Source organism: Pomacea canaliculata, linkage group LG6, assembly GCF_003073045.1.
Source record: "Pomacea canaliculata isolate SZHN2017 linkage group LG6, ASM307304v1, whole genome shotgun sequence".
NCBI classification, from domain to species: domain Eukaryota; kingdom Metazoa; phylum Mollusca; class Gastropoda; order Architaenioglossa; family Ampullariidae; genus Pomacea; species Pomacea canaliculata.
Genome location: NC_037595.1, coordinates 5,515,727 through 5,532,928, shown reverse-complemented (window position 1 = coordinate 5,532,928; position 17,202 = coordinate 5,515,727). Strand labels below are relative to the sequence as shown.

At 36.7% G+C, this 17,202-nt stretch overlaps 2 protein-coding genes across 3 annotated transcripts in view; one reads left to right on the top strand and one right to left on the bottom strand.

Annotated features, from left to right (window-relative positions):
- Positions 1–243: 243 nt before the first annotated feature.
- LOC112566509 (PEST proteolytic signal-containing nuclear protein-like) lies at positions 244–5,240 on the bottom strand. Of its 2 annotated transcripts, none has more exons than XM_025242727.1 (6): positions 5,178–5,240; positions 4,087–4,332; positions 3,291–3,494; positions 2,802–2,879; positions 2,259–2,311; positions 244–1,593 (listed from the first exon to the last, which is right to left on the bottom strand). In XM_025242727.1, exons 3-6 carry the CDS (start codon positions 3,351–3,353, stop codon positions 1,485–1,487), a joined length of 303 nt encoding a protein of 100 aa, XP_025098512.1. In that variant the 5' UTR covers positions 3,354–3,494; positions 4,087–4,332; positions 5,178–5,240; the 3' UTR covers positions 244–1,484. The 2 variants fall into 2 exon arrangements, with proteins under 2 accessions (XP_025098512.1, XP_025098513.1); XM_025242728.1 differs by having other exon boundaries at positions 5,093–5,206.
- A 1,055-nt stretch (positions 5,241–6,295) lies between these two features.
- The window catches only part of LOC112565543 (acetyl-CoA carboxylase-like), a 37,404-nt gene continuing 26,497 nt past the window's right edge, over positions 6,296–17,202 (top strand). Inside the window, 3 exon segments of the mRNA XM_025241035.1 lie at positions 6,296–6,356; positions 11,708–12,047; positions 15,181–15,210. Coding sequence (XP_025096820.1) covers positions 6,311–6,356; positions 11,708–12,047; positions 15,181–15,210 — 416 coding nt within the window. The 5' untranslated portion in view covers positions 6,296–6,310.

Sequence of the window (17,202 nt, the reverse complement as noted above, 5' to 3'; positions counted from 1 at the left end):
GGAAGGAAAGGCAGTGAGGCAGTTAGATGGTGAGAGGAGATGGTTATCATCCTTACGAAAAAAATGTCCCTGCACAGATGCCAATACATTGTTTGTGAGCGTGAGCATGCACCATATAAATCATGCAATTACTTCTTTATTAGAAGTATGCTGTGAAGTACTGTCATTTCAATCACTTTTACCTTTCAACCTTTTACCACAGCAGCTAACACTCTTTCAAGAATATAAAACATGAAAAAAAGGTAAAGTATAAGACTGAAACCATTTTTGTATTCACATCAGTTTGGCATAATGCAAACTGCTGTTCAAGATACTGTCACTGAAAGCATTTCTTCCAGAAACCAGCATAAACTGTACAAAAACATTCAATACATTCAGAAATAAAACATCATGCAGCACTATAAAGAGGCAGTATAATACATTCTGTTATCAAACAGCTAAATAGTTGTAGGTATGAACATCTGTCCAGTTAATTTTCAACATTAACATTTTAAATACAAATATATATTTCTTGCTAGTCACTTGGAACTAATAAACAATTCGATTAATGCAGATACAGAAAGTGCCAAATAAATTATTCACAAAGATATCAGTTTTGAGGTGGAAAATAATTTTTTTCACTGTAATGTGCTGTTGCATTTGTGACAAAAATGTTGACTTGTAGAAAAGAAACACCAAGAGCACCGTGCAATTTAATTCTAACAGAAAGCTGACAGAAGCTATTATTCTTTAAATATGCATTCAAGAATGGTGCTAATAAAATACAAATAATAATGGAAACTAACCTTAAATGTGTTTCACATTTCAAAATATACTCGATCAGTCGGATCAAAGTCACAGCATAACCCATGATTAATAACTTATTCTATGTCTGCTTGCACTGAATGTTAAGGCAATGACAGCTCACGTTAGGAGCATGTGTAGGACCATCTCCCCCAAAAAGGCTAGTTTAGAAGCTACCGATTGCCCATTCACTAACTTTAATTCATTCATCTGCAACAAAGCAACTCTCAAACAGCATCCTTCTCAGTGCTCAAGCAAGCTGTGGAAAATTACCTAAGGAACTTTGCGACAAGACTTCTTAACCATGTATCTGTTTACATTAAAACCTGTGAAATGGATTTTACCACATGTACCAGTCATTAATGCAAAAGATACTTAATAACCATTGCCGTTTCAATACCCTAATAAGACTGCAAAGCCAGAGTAACAGGGCTACACACAGAAGTGCTGTTTGCTACTTACTGCCTCTGACAACTTGGGCTGGCAAGAAAGAATGCTGACAAATGATTTAATAGTTCCAGCAGGTGACCAACACCCAGGTGTTCAACCTTTTTCCTTTTAAAAACAACCTGCCACAAAAACTGTATGAAGAAACCAGAGCCATTTTTCATCCTTGTCTTTAAAGTGTGTTCAGCAGTCCCAAGCAAACACAGTAAACAATGCATCAGTCATCAACCATCCTTCTGTTTCTGTCAGGTGCTTCAGGAATCTGTTTTTTTAACGAGCTCCCTTTCAATGATTTTCTGTCGATCACAAAACCCCAATCTTCCTTTGCCAAAAGAGTTGGGCCCTGCAGCTGTTGGAGTTTCTCTGCACACAGAAAGAATCCAAAAGTGTCAGCATTGACCATATATCATGGCTGATGCTCATAGCTTTGCACAAGAAGAGTACGAATCACTGATCTCTCAGGGTTTTCTTAACCAGACACATGCTTTTGAATATGTAACTGCATGTGGCAAATCTTACATGACAAAGAAAATTGCAACTCACATATTTGGCAACATATGTCCAGTTAAGAGGCCTCTTTAAGATGGCAGCATATTTAACCCTCTTGTGTTGATGTGGGTAATACTATCAACCACTTCCTTCAACAATAGAATCATTCTGGTCAGACCTGAAGTTTTGGGCAGACTTGCAAAAAGGAAATAAATTTTTTTTTGCCCTACACGGTTGAGTGACTGACATTATTAAATATGTGACATCTGTTTTCTTGTTTGTGTTGTGATCTTGTAGCTAAGCTATAATTCAGCATAAGAACTTAGAAATCTGGGGAAAGGCAACGTCCCAAGATTAGAAAATAATTTTACCAAACACAAGAGGGTTTAAGTCCACATGTTTTCATGATCAGGTCTTATGTTTTGTTTGCTGAATACTTCCTACATGTATTTCAGTCTATCAATTCAAGCTTTAAAGACATAGCAACAAAAATGTGTGGACTAAGATGTAGCATTCCGGAGTGCAGCAATGTTTATCACCTGCCAATATTCCTCATGCGCATCCGTGCCTCAGCTGGCATCTCTTCTTCACTCTGAAATATAGGATCTTCATCATCAGTGTTTTCTGCTTTCCATCTTACCCCTGCTTAGTCCATGACTTCATGGCTTTTTTATTGGGGAGGAGGGTGGTATAAAAAATGCAGTCTTACCAACACTGCACATCACTATTGCCAGTATTTTTAATCCAAAGTTTGCTGATACGTCGCTGTAAACAGAAGCTTACCTGAATTAACACCAAATGTACTCGTTTTATATTTGAAACCATGCCTTTATTGTTTAAATCATTCACGAATTTTAGAAAAAGAAAAGAGCTTGTCAGTTATATTTAAATACATCATGATGTTCGACACTGGAGTGTTTATTCATACATGGACATATTTTCATAATTATGTGTAATGGGGGCAGATGTGCACCTACATGATGACCATTCTCGTGATGAACCGAAGATTCATTCTTAATTGCTAAATATCTGTACAATACACTAAATGTTTCAAAATGAACAGACTTGTACAAGATACTTACATCATCACTGTCTTCACCAAATGCTTGCTCCACAGCTGCACTTTTCTTGATTAAGGAGTGTGGTTCCTTTGGTTTTGACTGGAGATAAGTAAAGGTTTAATACAGATTTGTTCTTCAAAGCATATTATAAAATGGAAATGATACACATACAGTGACATTTTTTGGTAGTAACTCTGAAATCACAAAAACATTTCCAAAAGTCTATTTTCTGTGATGGCAGATTTAACCGTGAAGGATTCTGCACTTCTAGGGTTTAAATAATCATAATTTGTAATCACCAAAGAGTATCTGGGCTGAATCCAAAGAGTTTAGAATGTCACATCCATGACACTGAATGCACAGTTACACACAGCCACGCAACTAGAATTACTAAAATAACAGCTCAAAATGTCAATAACAAGGCACAAACCATTAAACAATATAATTGTGGATTACAACAGAGTATAAGAGAAATAAAAAGATAAAAACACCAGCAAACTGTTCACAGACCTGGGATGATAAATCCATCTTGATAGGGGCAACAATTTTTGCCTTTGACGACCCTAGGTTCATAGAGATCCTGGATGATGCCAAGGGTTTGTTGACATCTGATTTGTCATCTACACTACTAAAGGTGTAACAAGCTCTCTTCTTCTCTGTTGTCTCTTCTTCATCATAATTTTGTCTTTTTACAGAGCTTCTGGAGAGGTTTGTCTAAAAAACAAAAAATAGTCAATTCTTCAGTGATTTGTAGTTCAGTGTTTTAAATTCTCACCATTTTTAACCTCAATGTTCTCAGGTAAGTAAAGTCATCCACATCATGAGTGACACTTTTATGAAAACAAAAAAACTCCGGTTTTCATTTGTTGCAGCATAAATGAGTTCTAATCTCAGTTAAAACAATAATCCTTCTAAAAATAAGCTGTCTCTCTTCTCTTTAAATGGACATTTCTGTATATCCTGTACACAAAACTTGTAGCTTATCTAAAACGAATGAATAACCAATTTACAAGCAGTCTCCTGTAAAGTAAACCCTTTTTCAAAATATTTCCATAACTATTACATAATAAAAAAACACTGCAGGATATTTGGAAAGATTTTTTTATATTCTATGGTTCCTGATACGTCACTGAATCTACTGAAAAGTTAGTTTAAGATAATGCTGTCTTTTTCCACTTTTTTTAAACCTTGAGCTAAATTAAAAAAAAGACTAAACAGCTGAAACAGCAAAAAGTGATGTACAATTAGCTTTTGAGTATGGATCTGATCATACAAAATTACTAATTACTGTACTAGATATGCTTACCTTGTCTGAAGAGTTCTTGCTTGTTGATGATTTCTCTTCTTCAGGCTTTGAATCACGTCTTCGTCATCATCATCATCATTATCATCATCATCCTCATTGTTATCATTATCATCATCATCTTCTTCTCCTCCTCCTCCTCTTCTTCTTCATTGTTGTCATCATCAAGAGGCCATCCATCTAAATACTGTTCGGATACCAGTGACTTTGCTGATGTTTTTGTTTGTGAGTCAGCCATTTCTGTATGTCCTGCAGAAAAAAATTGGAGCTGATCTAAAAATGAATAAATAACCAATTCACAAACTGTCCTAATATTCATGCATACACAACAAATTCACGGGTAATTGCCATCAAAACCCCAAAATTGTAATTATTATTACGAAAAAGCAGTGTCTAAGAGACCAATTTTTGTGGTTTTATTTGTAAATTACACTGGATGCAACGATTATGTCTGCAGTATAAGCTATATTCAAAACTTTAAACTTGAGTGTTCTCAACTCTTAATATTTAAATATCAACACGCTATACTTAATGAGATATACTGCAAGGAATCCACAAATAGTAAGTTTTTTTCAGCAGTCAGTAAAAGAATTTTATGTTTTAAAGAATTTGAATTGAAAGAGAATGTAGTGCATGACAAACATGCTTTCACTTACAGATCGATTATTCATTATCTGATTTCTAACATTATGTTTTATCATTAATTACGGCCTCGGGATAATCTGTTTTCGTCTGCATTTTCGACGTCACTGAGGATTTACTGGAAATGTAACCTCTTATTTTCAACGGACTTCTGTACCTAATGAATTTATTGCAAAAAAACATAAATATTTTGCTGCGTTGAATAGCAGGAAACATGAAAGTAATTTTTTAAGTAAAACTAAATGCTGGAGAGGTAGTGCATAACCAAAGTCAGTCTAGGTGAGACAACTATGTATTGCCCTTCGTAATAATACAAAAATGGAGATAATTTGTACATATTATAGGCTATATAAATTAAAATAATAACCTTCTGGAAACATTGCTACTGTACGTCGACTCGTGTTTCCGTCTAATAAGAAAATCGAAAAAACATAAGGGATGCTCCGTCTTACCGATATCAGCCATATTGTGCAGGGGACGCAATGCACTGCTTTTAAAAACAAATGGATGAGAGTTGTAGAACTTGACGCTAACAGCCACGTACATGGATTTACTTCTTACTGCTCCGACTTATATACATAATATGTTACCTGCTTGACAGGTTAACAGCATATAAGAAATATTTGGTGCTCTTTATCCAGATATAGTCCCTGTACATGATTGTTACCGAAAGCCTGTGACATAGTTGCATAGTTCTCGTATATACCTATATAGGCTTTAGACCTTTATAGCGATCTGATGGTTTTAATACAGCTAGCGTACTCTAATTTCTGCTTATAATCACACCCACAGTGTTCTGCTAGTTGCTTGATCAAAATTTGTGTCTACTGTAAAAAGGAAAAAGAAACAAGTCAGCAGACAAGGAAATAATCGTTATACATGTAAAACTTTATACGTGGTTTTTGGTTGGTTTAGTAGGAATTGAAGTGTTTCCACCTTTTGGTGATTTAACGTATTAAAGGGGATCGAGGTGGGGAGAGGATTTAAACCAGACGAGTATCCGGAGAAAATCCCCTACCCCCAGCCCTACAGTCATGTGTCACATACAGAGAGTGTCCCGAGACGAGATCTGAACCCTGATCTTCTCACTGAAGTGGTGGCGATGACAAGCGAGTGTTTTAACCACTATATACACTATATACTGGGCACCCCTAAAACTTCACATGCAAAATGTATACAGACAGTATGTTATAAGTCACTGAGGTAATATATGGAGGTCACATGGAGATTTTCAGTTGTGAAACAAGCCATACTACGACTACGTTATTTAGTCCGTATAAAATTGACATTTATTATATCATTGGTGTCTCATCACTCTGTAATTATGTAATTCTTCGGGTCCTTTTCTGTCATCACAAATTTGTTTTTGCTCCCGTTTTCAGGAAAGGTAGTAGACTCGGATGATTTATTTCTGACAACTCTTGAGCTGTTGTCTGACGCATACCTGTCAGGTGGCGCACGTGATTTCCCCCGTTTCTCCCTTGATCCCTGCGCCCTTTGCCCCCACTTCTCCTTTTTCACCAAGCTTAATTGTCTGCACGTACAAGGTGGGATACGTCGACCGCAGTGGCCAGACCTTCCGAAAATGTCGCAAAGACGACATTCTACTCCAGACTTCAGAATGAATCGAGGTAAGATTTAAAACGCTCCGTCAATCAAATGTAAATTTAATTTTAAATGTCATGTCGCACACACATGATGCTTCAGAACAAGCAACATCGATTGATTTTAGACGTTACGCGAAGCTCAACCCTTTGTGATGCATGAACAAAAGACTGGGGAACAGGGTTTCTTTCCCCTCAGAACCCACGCAGGGATGAGGGTGGAGAGGAGCTCAAAACCTTCATGATTTGGCATCGAGGGTCTCAAAACGTAAAAGTTTAGTTTGAGTTTTATCGTGTAAGACTTTTCAGTAAAAAGATGTTTCTTGACTTTTTATCAAAAGTCAGTAACCTACTAAATTATAAAATCCTGGATGATACAAAATTGTTTGTGTGTCTTTTTTTTGCAACCATTGCTCGATAAGATTTTTATCTCGTGTAATGGTAGTGAACGGTGCTTACTCCTTTCCTAATTCCTCACACTCATTTTCTCTTCAAGAACAGGCTACCACGCTCACCGAACATCTCATTTATTCGATTACTTTTTCAGTTACAAGTTCTTAAGAGTCGAGATTTTGGTTGATCGACAATAAAATAAAATTAGAAAACCTAAATTTGAACAGAATCCATATGTCAATGGAAGATGATCAAGGGAAAATGGTAACTAAAACCGTCTTAACGCTGCCAAACCATCGTAGTTCTGTAGAAACTAAGGCTTTCGTTACCTGTATAAATAAGGTGATGTATAAAATGCTCACCATTCATCGAAGTCATCATTATCAAGTTCGTTATCTTCGCTCTTCTCACCATTACTAAGGTGATTTTCAGTCTATATCAAAATGCATGCGTAAAAGATTAATAGAATCAATAAAAATAATATTTTTTATTTTTTATTTAATTAAATATAATCTATTCGTGCAAATGAGCTGAAGCAAAACAAGATCATCGACCTTTGACATTCCGTGTGCACGTCAGTCTGGATACCATGGAAACCACTGCAGAGCTCTGTTTGATTGAACTTTGATAATTTCCATGTCCGAAAAAACTTGATCGATTTTGTTGGAGCGAGAGTCGTCTTCTGCATTTCAGATATTATTAATGTGGCATAATTTAATGCCTGGAGACATATATGTTGCAATTTGTCTTGCTCTCCTGACACATACTCGCATATTGACCTTAAGCTGAGGACCCATTAGAAATAAAGACTTGCAGTATGAAAACTGTTTGCCGAGGCTGACTTGTTTCAAGTCTCCGTTAGTGTCAAGTCTGCAGCTTGCAACGACCGTTTGAGGTCGGAATCGAAGGTGATCATCAAATTCTTCCGCTGAGTGACTAAGTTTTACGCCAACGCATGTAAATTATAGATGAGCTTACTGTGGGTCAATGCAACCATGGATTAGGGTCAAAGCTTATTGCCGCAAGCACCTGTAAATAGATGCTTGCAAGATATTCTGCATTAGAAAAAGTTCACCTTTCATTTAAGCAAATCTCATATGACAAAAACTTTTCTTTGAAATGGAATACGCTCGTTTCCATGATAATATACAGCATTTTTTAAATTAAAAATTCTTTTATTTTTATATAGAAGAGATTGATCATTCAAACCTGACTATGTGTAAGGTGAGTCATTATGTAAAAAACAAATCAATAGTTATAGAAGACAATCATCATATTAAGTAGTGTACTTGTATCCACCTGTTCACTATTCCGGCCGTCACGCTACCTGAACGTCTGAAGGTGTATGCGTTATTTGCTTTATTAATAAGGTAGGTGATGCTATCTAAAGGCATCCCGAGCAAAGTTCTCCGAGAACAGCTTACAGATAGTAGACCCCTTGACCTTTTATCGTGTCAAAAGCGGGGTGCGATCTCTCGTGATGAATATTTTCTGTGCTGGGTTGCATGAGCGTGTCCATCAACATACCCGTGTGTGTTCTTTATTCGCTTGCGGGCATGTATTGAACGCTTGCTGCTAGCCCATGGCTAAGTACTAAGGTTAATTTCAGATCTCCTTTATATATTACACTTTTTTTTAGGTTGAGGGGGGGGGGGGGGTCATTCTGCCACAACGTGTGTCGAGGGGACGGGTTGACGAGTTAACGAGTTTTGACTACAGATCGAGAGGAATAAAGCGACTATGAAAATAAGCAAGCACTACCCCATCAGAAGAAAACCTGCAAGTTGATATCTTGTTAATATTGTTAAGAGAACTATGATTTGAATCTGCAAAATGAAAAGGCTTTATCAGACAAAAGTGTTCCTTTTTGTTAAGGATACTGGCCATTCTGTATTCATGTCATACTGGTCATTGCTGTGAACTTTGCGCGTGTGTGCCCGAGACTCGAACGTGGGCACGAATCAGTTTAATGTATTTGCTTTATAACAGATCTCTAGAGGGTCTGAAGATGTGGGGCCAGATGCACGGCCATTCACTAGGCAGTTTAGCCGATGCTTTGCGTTTAGCCAGCAAGCCAGACTAAGCGTAGCGAGGTGTCGTGCACACGGCCCCAGGACCAACGGCATATAATCAATGTTTGTGATGGTCGATGGACAATTCTGTGGACCAGCAGTCCGCAGCACTTCGCTGAAAGGCGATGACCTTAAAGCACGAGATTTATTTGTGTATTTGCAGTCGGCTCGCAAGCAGGGCGAGCTATCCCCACGATATATGAGGGTCTTCATTACACAGTTTCTTAGAACACTAAGGATTTTTCTGCAGTTGATATCGGAGTTTCTTCTGCAGGGAATTTTCCGTGAGTTAATTATAACTCATTGTTTCGTTGCTTTTATGCTTCAGTTATCACTCACACACACGCGTGCGTACGTACTTGTTTAATATATATAATCCTTTTGACAGAAAGGTTAGTCGATAAAAGTGAATACAGAAAACATAATGTACATCGTGAGTTCATAATACCGATGAAATGACTCAGAAAGTTTTATATACTACCTTCTTCATAGTTTGTTTACAAAACATAACCGACACTTGATTTATCGAAGTGCGAATAGAGACTCTTATGGGAGAACAGAAATTGAAAGAATTTTTTTTTTTAAATCAAAAAGCGGTAATACCTCCAAGCAAGGCTATAAATTAGTTTTCTTGTCAATCAGGCTAGCACACGGACTCTTTCCCATCATTAAATAATTGTGTTTTATGCCAAGCCAGCAACTATATATAAGGCTACATCACGGCGACCATCATCAAACAAAGCACTGATTGTGGCTGGTACAAAGCGGGTACTTCTGTATTCTTCCGTAAAGTGTGTGTCAGGTATTCTGCAACGGCGACACGATGAAAGTAATTTTACCTACCTGTGCAACTGCATGGTGGGATTAGTCAATGTGTTTAACACCTGCTTTTCAAATCAGATCTTTTCGTTGTGCTCACGGATAGGCCATTATCTCGGAAATGAGGAAATATTATTTTTAACATTTGTGCGAGATTTCGAATATCTAAGTCTTTTTTTTTTTCAATTGTAAAATTGTAATCGCGTCTGGCGGAAAGCAAGGGGACAACAAGAGATATCAGTGATAGCCGCAGTATGGATCAGTTACCGGCGAGAAAGAGGGCAGGGGGTCCACCGCATCAGTCGAGGTGGTTGACCTCATCAGTACGTCTTGTTTTGTGACGAGAAAAGTCAAAGCATGTACGTGGCAAGAGCGTTCAGTTCAGCAACAAAGGCCGGCTTCTGGCGCTCGGAACAGAAACCCAGTGCGACCGATCATTTTGTATTAGCTTTACCCGGTTGTAAAAAAAATTGTGCACCTCACTATATCTATATATCCCTTTAAAATCATATATATATATAGGTGAAGGGCTGGTCGATGAATTTCAATTAATTCTGTTATGCCACACGTCAGAATTTATTACATGTACAATAAAGCCCCTTTCAATTTTATGCCTTAGACCAGTAAGGGTGATAATGTTAATTGTTTTTGAAATGTGTGCGCTCGTCGTATAAAAGTATATAGCGATCGGCATTAACAAGAAAATCTCTAAGGCTTGTGTGTTATATTTTATGACCGAACGTTTCGAAAGGTGTGATTGAACGCACTCGACCACACCATTTCTTTTCTATTTATAAATGGTGTAATGCTATTTTTAATTTGAGGACGACTATTGAAAAACTGTTGGGACTGCATCACAGTCAAATTATATGTTCTGTGATTTTCAATCCGTTTTCCCTTATGGTGAACAGAAAGGGTAGGAGGTGCATGGGTGGAAAAACACCCATATTGGTTTCAAAAGGTTGCAAAACAAATAGTTGTCCAGATATTACGCTTTTTAAAACAAATAAATAGAATCTTTACCATCCTCTCTCTGATACTGATAACCCCGTAAAGCACTACGAAAGTTTTTATACTTTAATCACACACAGACCTTCATTACTGACGTAGGTCCGCGCTCCCTATTGACACGGCCTTGAACCCCTATTCCCAATCTTTGGGCCTGATCTGATGAGTCCCAGGTTTTTTACCAGGAAATTAATTGTAAAATCTACGTTCTGTTGTAGTATCTCAGAACATTTTACATCGATGTAAGCAAAACAACTGTCCATACTTCCGCTGACTTCGAATAGTCTTCGTAAAGGAACTCGATGCCCACGTCCGTGACCTCGCGGTAACCTCGTGAGATCTCACCCGAGCCAGGCAACGAGGATTTCCGGAAGTATGGTCGGCTCACGCCATCGTCTGGTGACGAACGAACGACAAAGTAGCATGACACAGTTGCATCACTGCTCCACGCACGTGTTTTAAGTTAGCTCTGTGAGCTAGCTGACTGACAGTATTATTTATTTTTACAGAATTTTCTTGGAGGTATATCCGTTTTTTTATGCAATTTTTTTTAAAAGTTATTTTCTATTTTCTTCTCTTTCGATTTGTAAAGTGTGCCCTCCCATGCCAGACCCAGTTGTCAGGCTCCGTAAAACTAAATGCAGGCGACTTGCATTACTCTTTGTAAGAAAATATTGATGCAGTAAACTTGCAGTACCATTGAGTAAATACCATACATGCCAGAATCTACCACGACCCACTTTGTAAAAAAGGTTTATCGTTCGCATCAACTACTTAGCCTTAAGGTTAGCTAGGATTCACGTTATTCAAGACGTAAGTCAGGTACAGCTGTTAGTATGAAGAAATAGTTATGAAAAAAGGGCTAGGGTATGTTGTATTTGTCATTAATAAAAGATATTCCAAGATAATTTGTGATGATATGTGTTTAGAAATGGTTACCAGATGGGAAACTGTACTCAAATGGTTTGGACAGTGCATCGATAGCAACAATAACAGTTTGGTGTTTTACACTTTTTTCTTTTTTTGTGTGTAAACGATGCTCATAATAAATAGATTTTCTAATTTCCTTTTCTTTCTGTTTTGAAGGAACAGAATTTGTTTGTGCTGAAGACTACTGGGAGGTGGACAGTATGTCTGGTCTGGGAAACAAAGCAGAAGAGAGTGAAGAATCTGGAGCGGGAAAGTTGGATGAGGATGCAGGTGATGAATCCAGTGAAAAGGTTGTTTTTAATCTTGACCAAGATGATGATGATGACCATCCAGAGGCCAAAGAACAAGTGGGGCCTCTAATAAGTAGGAGAAAATTCAGTCATCAAGTGAGTGCTGATCTGTCCACTGGTTCATCATCACCCAGCATGTATCGAAGCGAATCAGAGTCTTCACTGTACTCTGATTCAGGAGCAGATGTCACAAAGTCAACAATAAGGTGATCTAGTTTGAGTAATTTTTTTATATTTTAAATAGTGCTTTTATTAATCAGCCGTGTATTTTTTTTTACCCTACTTTAACATAAAGGGATGTCCAAATTACTATCCCCTCACTATTCTGTTAACAAAATGGCAAGAGTGCTGAATAATTTATGCTGTCAAAGTGTACAAAGTTTAAGGGGAAAAAATCCTTTTTTAGCTGACCTGAGAAGATCATTCAGGACATCAGTTTGTGCATATTGATAATTAATGTCTTCCTCTTTATTCGATTTAAGCATAAAAATTGCAGTTGACCATAGTTTCCCATTGTAATAAACATCATGCTAAAGTAGTAATTTAAAATGAAGGATTTTCAAATGATATTTTACAACTTCACATTCAAATCTGTTAAAAACTTGTAGCCTATCTTTATTAGCAAAGAAAATAATAATGACAAAGTTTAATAGTCATAATGATAGGCAGGTTTAAAGCAAAAGGAGAATAATAGCAATAGGATATCATCATATTAAAGTTTCAGCACACCATGGATTGTAGTTCTGTGCCCCTTATGATTATAATTATTATTGCTATTACTGAAAATACTTAGTTCAGAAACTGTCTATTCTGCCCAAATATTTCCCATTATTATAACCTATTTTATATTGCCTTCAATTACAATAATGGATCCCTTTTCTACCTGTCACATTGTAACATATTTTCCCAAGATTATAATTAGTGTGGTCAGTATCTATGCCTCAACCTTTAATTGTCAGCAGTCAACTTGATAGAGTTTTACAAAAATGTATTCATGCATTGTTCAAGCAGATCATGGCAGTTGACTTACAGTTGTGTTAGCACTTTCACAACACTGCAGGGAGTCTTCAAGGTTGCTAGTTGTTCCTTACACTGGGGCAAAATCTGGCAAATGAAATTTTGACTGGTATTTTAAAATATTATATCTATTAAGCTACAATAAAGACAACTATCTGTGATACTCCGTTTTAAAGAACATTTTAAAGAGATTTATGTGGTGTGAATTTTAACAGTTGTAGGTTTTATTTTCTTTTAGTAAAAGCAACTGAAAAACTGTTACTGTACAGGACAGAGAATTCACAAATCAGAAAGTAGGTCAAAAGTATGACATTAAGAAAAAAATATTTATACAATACAGTGGAACCTCGGTTAACGAACTTAATCCGTTCTGGAAAGCTGTTCGTTATCCGAAACAATTTTTTCCATGAGAAATAAAGGAAATAGATTTAATTGGTTCCTAGCCCCTGTTGACTCGCTAATATTTGAAAGTTACAGGCTCTATAGGTATTTGTTTTAATGAGAACAGTTATAATGCAATATAAAAGGAGTTAAATAAACATAAAAACATTAACGAAAGCATTTAAACATCAGAAAACTTGCCGTTTTGACAGCATGGGTGGATGGAGGTGTGGGGAGGAAGGGGTGGAATTACTGCTTGGATTCCCCCTCCATGAGCACGTGACATTGTAAAATCGGGGGTGACTTTCCTTTTCTGTAGCTTTGAGGTTAAAGGAAAAATCTTGTCCAGTGTCTGTTGCTTCTGCATTTTTTGTAAAACTCTTCGGTAATACGACATCACACATCCGACAGACGCATGCCACCTTCATACTTTGAAGTCATTTCCTTTTTCAATTCATTTGTTGGCCGCTTCCTTGTCATTACCTCACTACTATTAATTGCTGTTAATCTTCTTTGGAGCCATTATTGGGGATTATCTTATTAAAATAAGGCACAAAAATCACTAAATAAGAAGGATGCGCACAGGTAAGGTAACTGTGTCTCGAGCGCGAATGATGACATGCTGGTCGGTCACGTGTGGTTCAGGTGGCTGTTCGTTATCCGAAATTTTGTTCGCTATCCGAGACAAATTTTTAACGAAATTTTTGTTCGTTAACCGAAATATTCGCTATCCGAGGCGTTCGCTAACCGAGGTTCCACTGTATATGCACACAAAATACAAAACAGGCATATATTTTATTAGAATATACTTTAGAATTTAAATATTACTTACTGTTTTTTTCTCTTTCTCAGTTGTTTAAGTACAAATCCATGTTGAATTGAGTAACCGGCAACCGACTTCGACATGGTGCTTGATCAACTAAACTTCGCCTACTCTCAAACATAACGAAATACCTGATTATTTGACTTTTTTCGGGATCTAAAGGGAAGTAATCCACAGTGGAACTATTCCTAAAGGTTCCAGTATTTTTTCCCTTATGTATTCATTTAAGCACAGTATTATAACCTCAGACTACTGTGGTTACAACACTGCATCACAAAGCTGTGGCCAGCAGATTCACTAGGCCAGGCTGTGGAGATTGTATTAATTAGGCTGATAGTGGACCTGATACTTGGGCATGGATCAGTTGGGGTTTTTTTTTTCTTAGATGTTGTGCCCTGACTGGTGTGTTCTGTGTTGTCTGTGTAAAATGTTCATTTTGCTCTTTCCGTCTTTTCTGTCATGTGCCCATTATGCAAGTTTTATCAGTAATAGTAATGTATGTGGCACTAATAGTTGTTTAGCCTTTTTTCACAATTACTACTACTTGTATCATTTCCCTATCATGTTTGCCGTTGATCCACTTTCTTTTAAAAGTGCCAATGTGGCATCAGATGCAATAAACATCTGTTAGCATAAATTTATTTGTGCATGTTTGATGTATCCATACCTATATATGCTCAAAGTTATCCTGAAAATCTGGGAGAAAGCTACTTTGACTTTGTAGTACAGGGGAGATAATCCCTAACTTATTGTGTTGCCAAGTGAAAGGTAGGAGGTTGGGCTTCAGAAACAGAGGTTTAATGAAATCTTCAAAATTCCTATTAAAAAAAATACTGCATCACACAAATAATGGATCATCAGTCAAACTCCATTGGATTTTTTCATTTATATTAAAATAAAATTAAAGTTAACAATTATAGAATCATTTATTGATGATTTAATGTTACTGCAATTTACTCATAGTAATGATGTCTGGCACAGTCATAAACAAGAGTATTACCTTTAATATTTAATTACTGTTTAGAATTATTTCAGTTGAAACTGAATTTTTCACAATGATTGTTGGTCTCTCCCAAAACAAATGCATATAGATCAGACATTGCCATTGTATTTTTCAGAGTTCAGCTGCCTTTTTCCTCAAGGGAAAAGTAAGGAAAATAAGCTATCAAATGATGTTAACTCTGATACAGTCATCATTAGAAACTGTTCATAAAGTTTGAGTTATCAGTATTGTTATATACAGTACATTCGAGAAGTTTGACCACAGCATGAAACACTTAAAGTTTTATTTTGAATTATTATTGTATATTCTTAAACCTTTTCCTCTTCAGTTTCATATTTCAGAGTAATTTTAATTTTATTGATCAAGCATGAATTTTTTTTTCAAATGTTCAAAAAGACATCTAAAGCTGTCATCCAAAAGCATTAAGTTTATTTCTTGGATTTTTTTCCTCTATACATTAATCTCTTTTGTTACATTTTTAATAGGGTTATAAACATCCCATGCCTGCTTTCTCTTGTACAACAATACCTAAGATTCGTTTGTAGGCCGTAATGAGATGGTTAAAAGCTATGAAAGTTATTTGCTCACCTGAGCTTTTGACATAATACTTGGACTGGTTTCTAATTTTAAATTAAAACTTTAACACATTAGTTTAACCACAGGTTTTTCCATTAGTAGAGAAGGCGTAGGCTTTCTGCCTGCTCTGGAAAAAGTAGAACATTGCTGCAAAGTTACCCCAAATTCTGTGAGTGTATTAATGTAGATTATTTTAAGGATTTGAGTTGAGATTAGGAACTATAATGTTTTCTCTCTGATGTTAAGATATAGGCATGGCTTTTAACCTTCAGAGGCAAGCAATATTTTTTGTCCATTTTATAGTGCAGAGCCAGTTAAACAGTTGCACCATTTCTTGCACTTTAGTGAACAATATTTTTTCATTGGTACATGCATTCCATAATTTATATTTTCTGTGTTTTACTGTTACAATTCTGAAGCATTGACAGGGTCAACAGCTAATACAGCAACATATACACAGTCATTAGTTTGATGTACTTCTGCAACATTTCTTCCCCTCCCACCACAACTTGGCTTTCTTGCTTCCTGTACCATGTATTTACCCCTCGCCCCCAGCAGTGTGAGCGGATGTTTTCATTGCCATGGAATCAGCATTACTGACCTAGTTTTAGCGATAAGTGTGCTTAGCTGGCAATGGCATGTACCATAAAGAACGGTTTGGTGCAAAGCTGTTTAGAAGACCAGATGGGCTGTCTAAAGCAAAACAACTGGAAGCAAATTAGAAACAATGGATTTACCACGGTATGAACTGTAGTCTTTTTTTTATGGGCCCTCAGCATCTTGTGTTATGGGTCAAAGTATTTTTAACTGCTGTTCGCTTTTTTTTTACACAACAGGTTTTTTTTATACTCTGTCAGCACATTTATTGGTGGCTGATTAGGAATGTGAGTGAAATAGGGTTTTAGAATGAATGATGTGTTATGTGTGTGCCTCCTTGCAGGCTGGTGTTGCAAATGTAACATTGCAAACAGTAAAGGCCAAAAGGGTTATCTGTATATCAGGGTTCACGAGATTGATATTGGACCCAGATCAAATCCATGTCATTGGTAGATAAGGGAATGGCCTGTTACTGCACCTAGGTGATAGGTAGGTGCAATGGTTCATACTCTATATTTGTGTCAAGAAGGTAATGTTCCTTCGTGACTTTGAAATCTGTGCTTGAGCAGTCTTGAGTATGTTAAACTGACAAGGAAAGCAAAAAATTGCAATAGCAGGTGTGTGCAGCATGTTTTCCAGGAAAAAGACGTGATTAATGCAGTAAGTTGTCTGTGCTAGGGGTGTAACTATGATAAATTTTAATGTTGCCATTAGTTTATTAAGAACACCAACTGTGTAAAACCATATTAGACTGCTCATAACAAGATCATGATTCTACTTTATCATGTAGATGCAGTTCTCTGATGGTAATTTTAAGTTTGGTATTCAAAAACTAAAACTTTTTTTTATTATTTCCCTTCTATGCAAATGTATGTTCATCTAAGGATTAAGACATCATATGTTGGCTGTATGGAAAAGTTGAGATTAGTGATTATCTAGTATTCTGCTTCTGTCCAAAGCTTGG

Coding starts and splice junctions, on each gene's coding strand:
- LOC112566509 (XM_025242727.1), bottom strand. CDS start 3,353: ATGAACCTAGGGTCGTCAAAGGCAAAAATTGTTGCCCCTATCAAGATG. Junction 2,880..3,290: donor AGATGGATTTATCATCCCAG/GTCTGTGAACAG, acceptor ACTTATCTCCAG/TCAAAACCAAAGGAACCACA. Junction 1,594..2,258: donor CGCATGAGGAATATTGGCAG/GTGATAAACATT, acceptor TTCTGTGTGCAG/AGAAACTCCAACAGCTGCAG.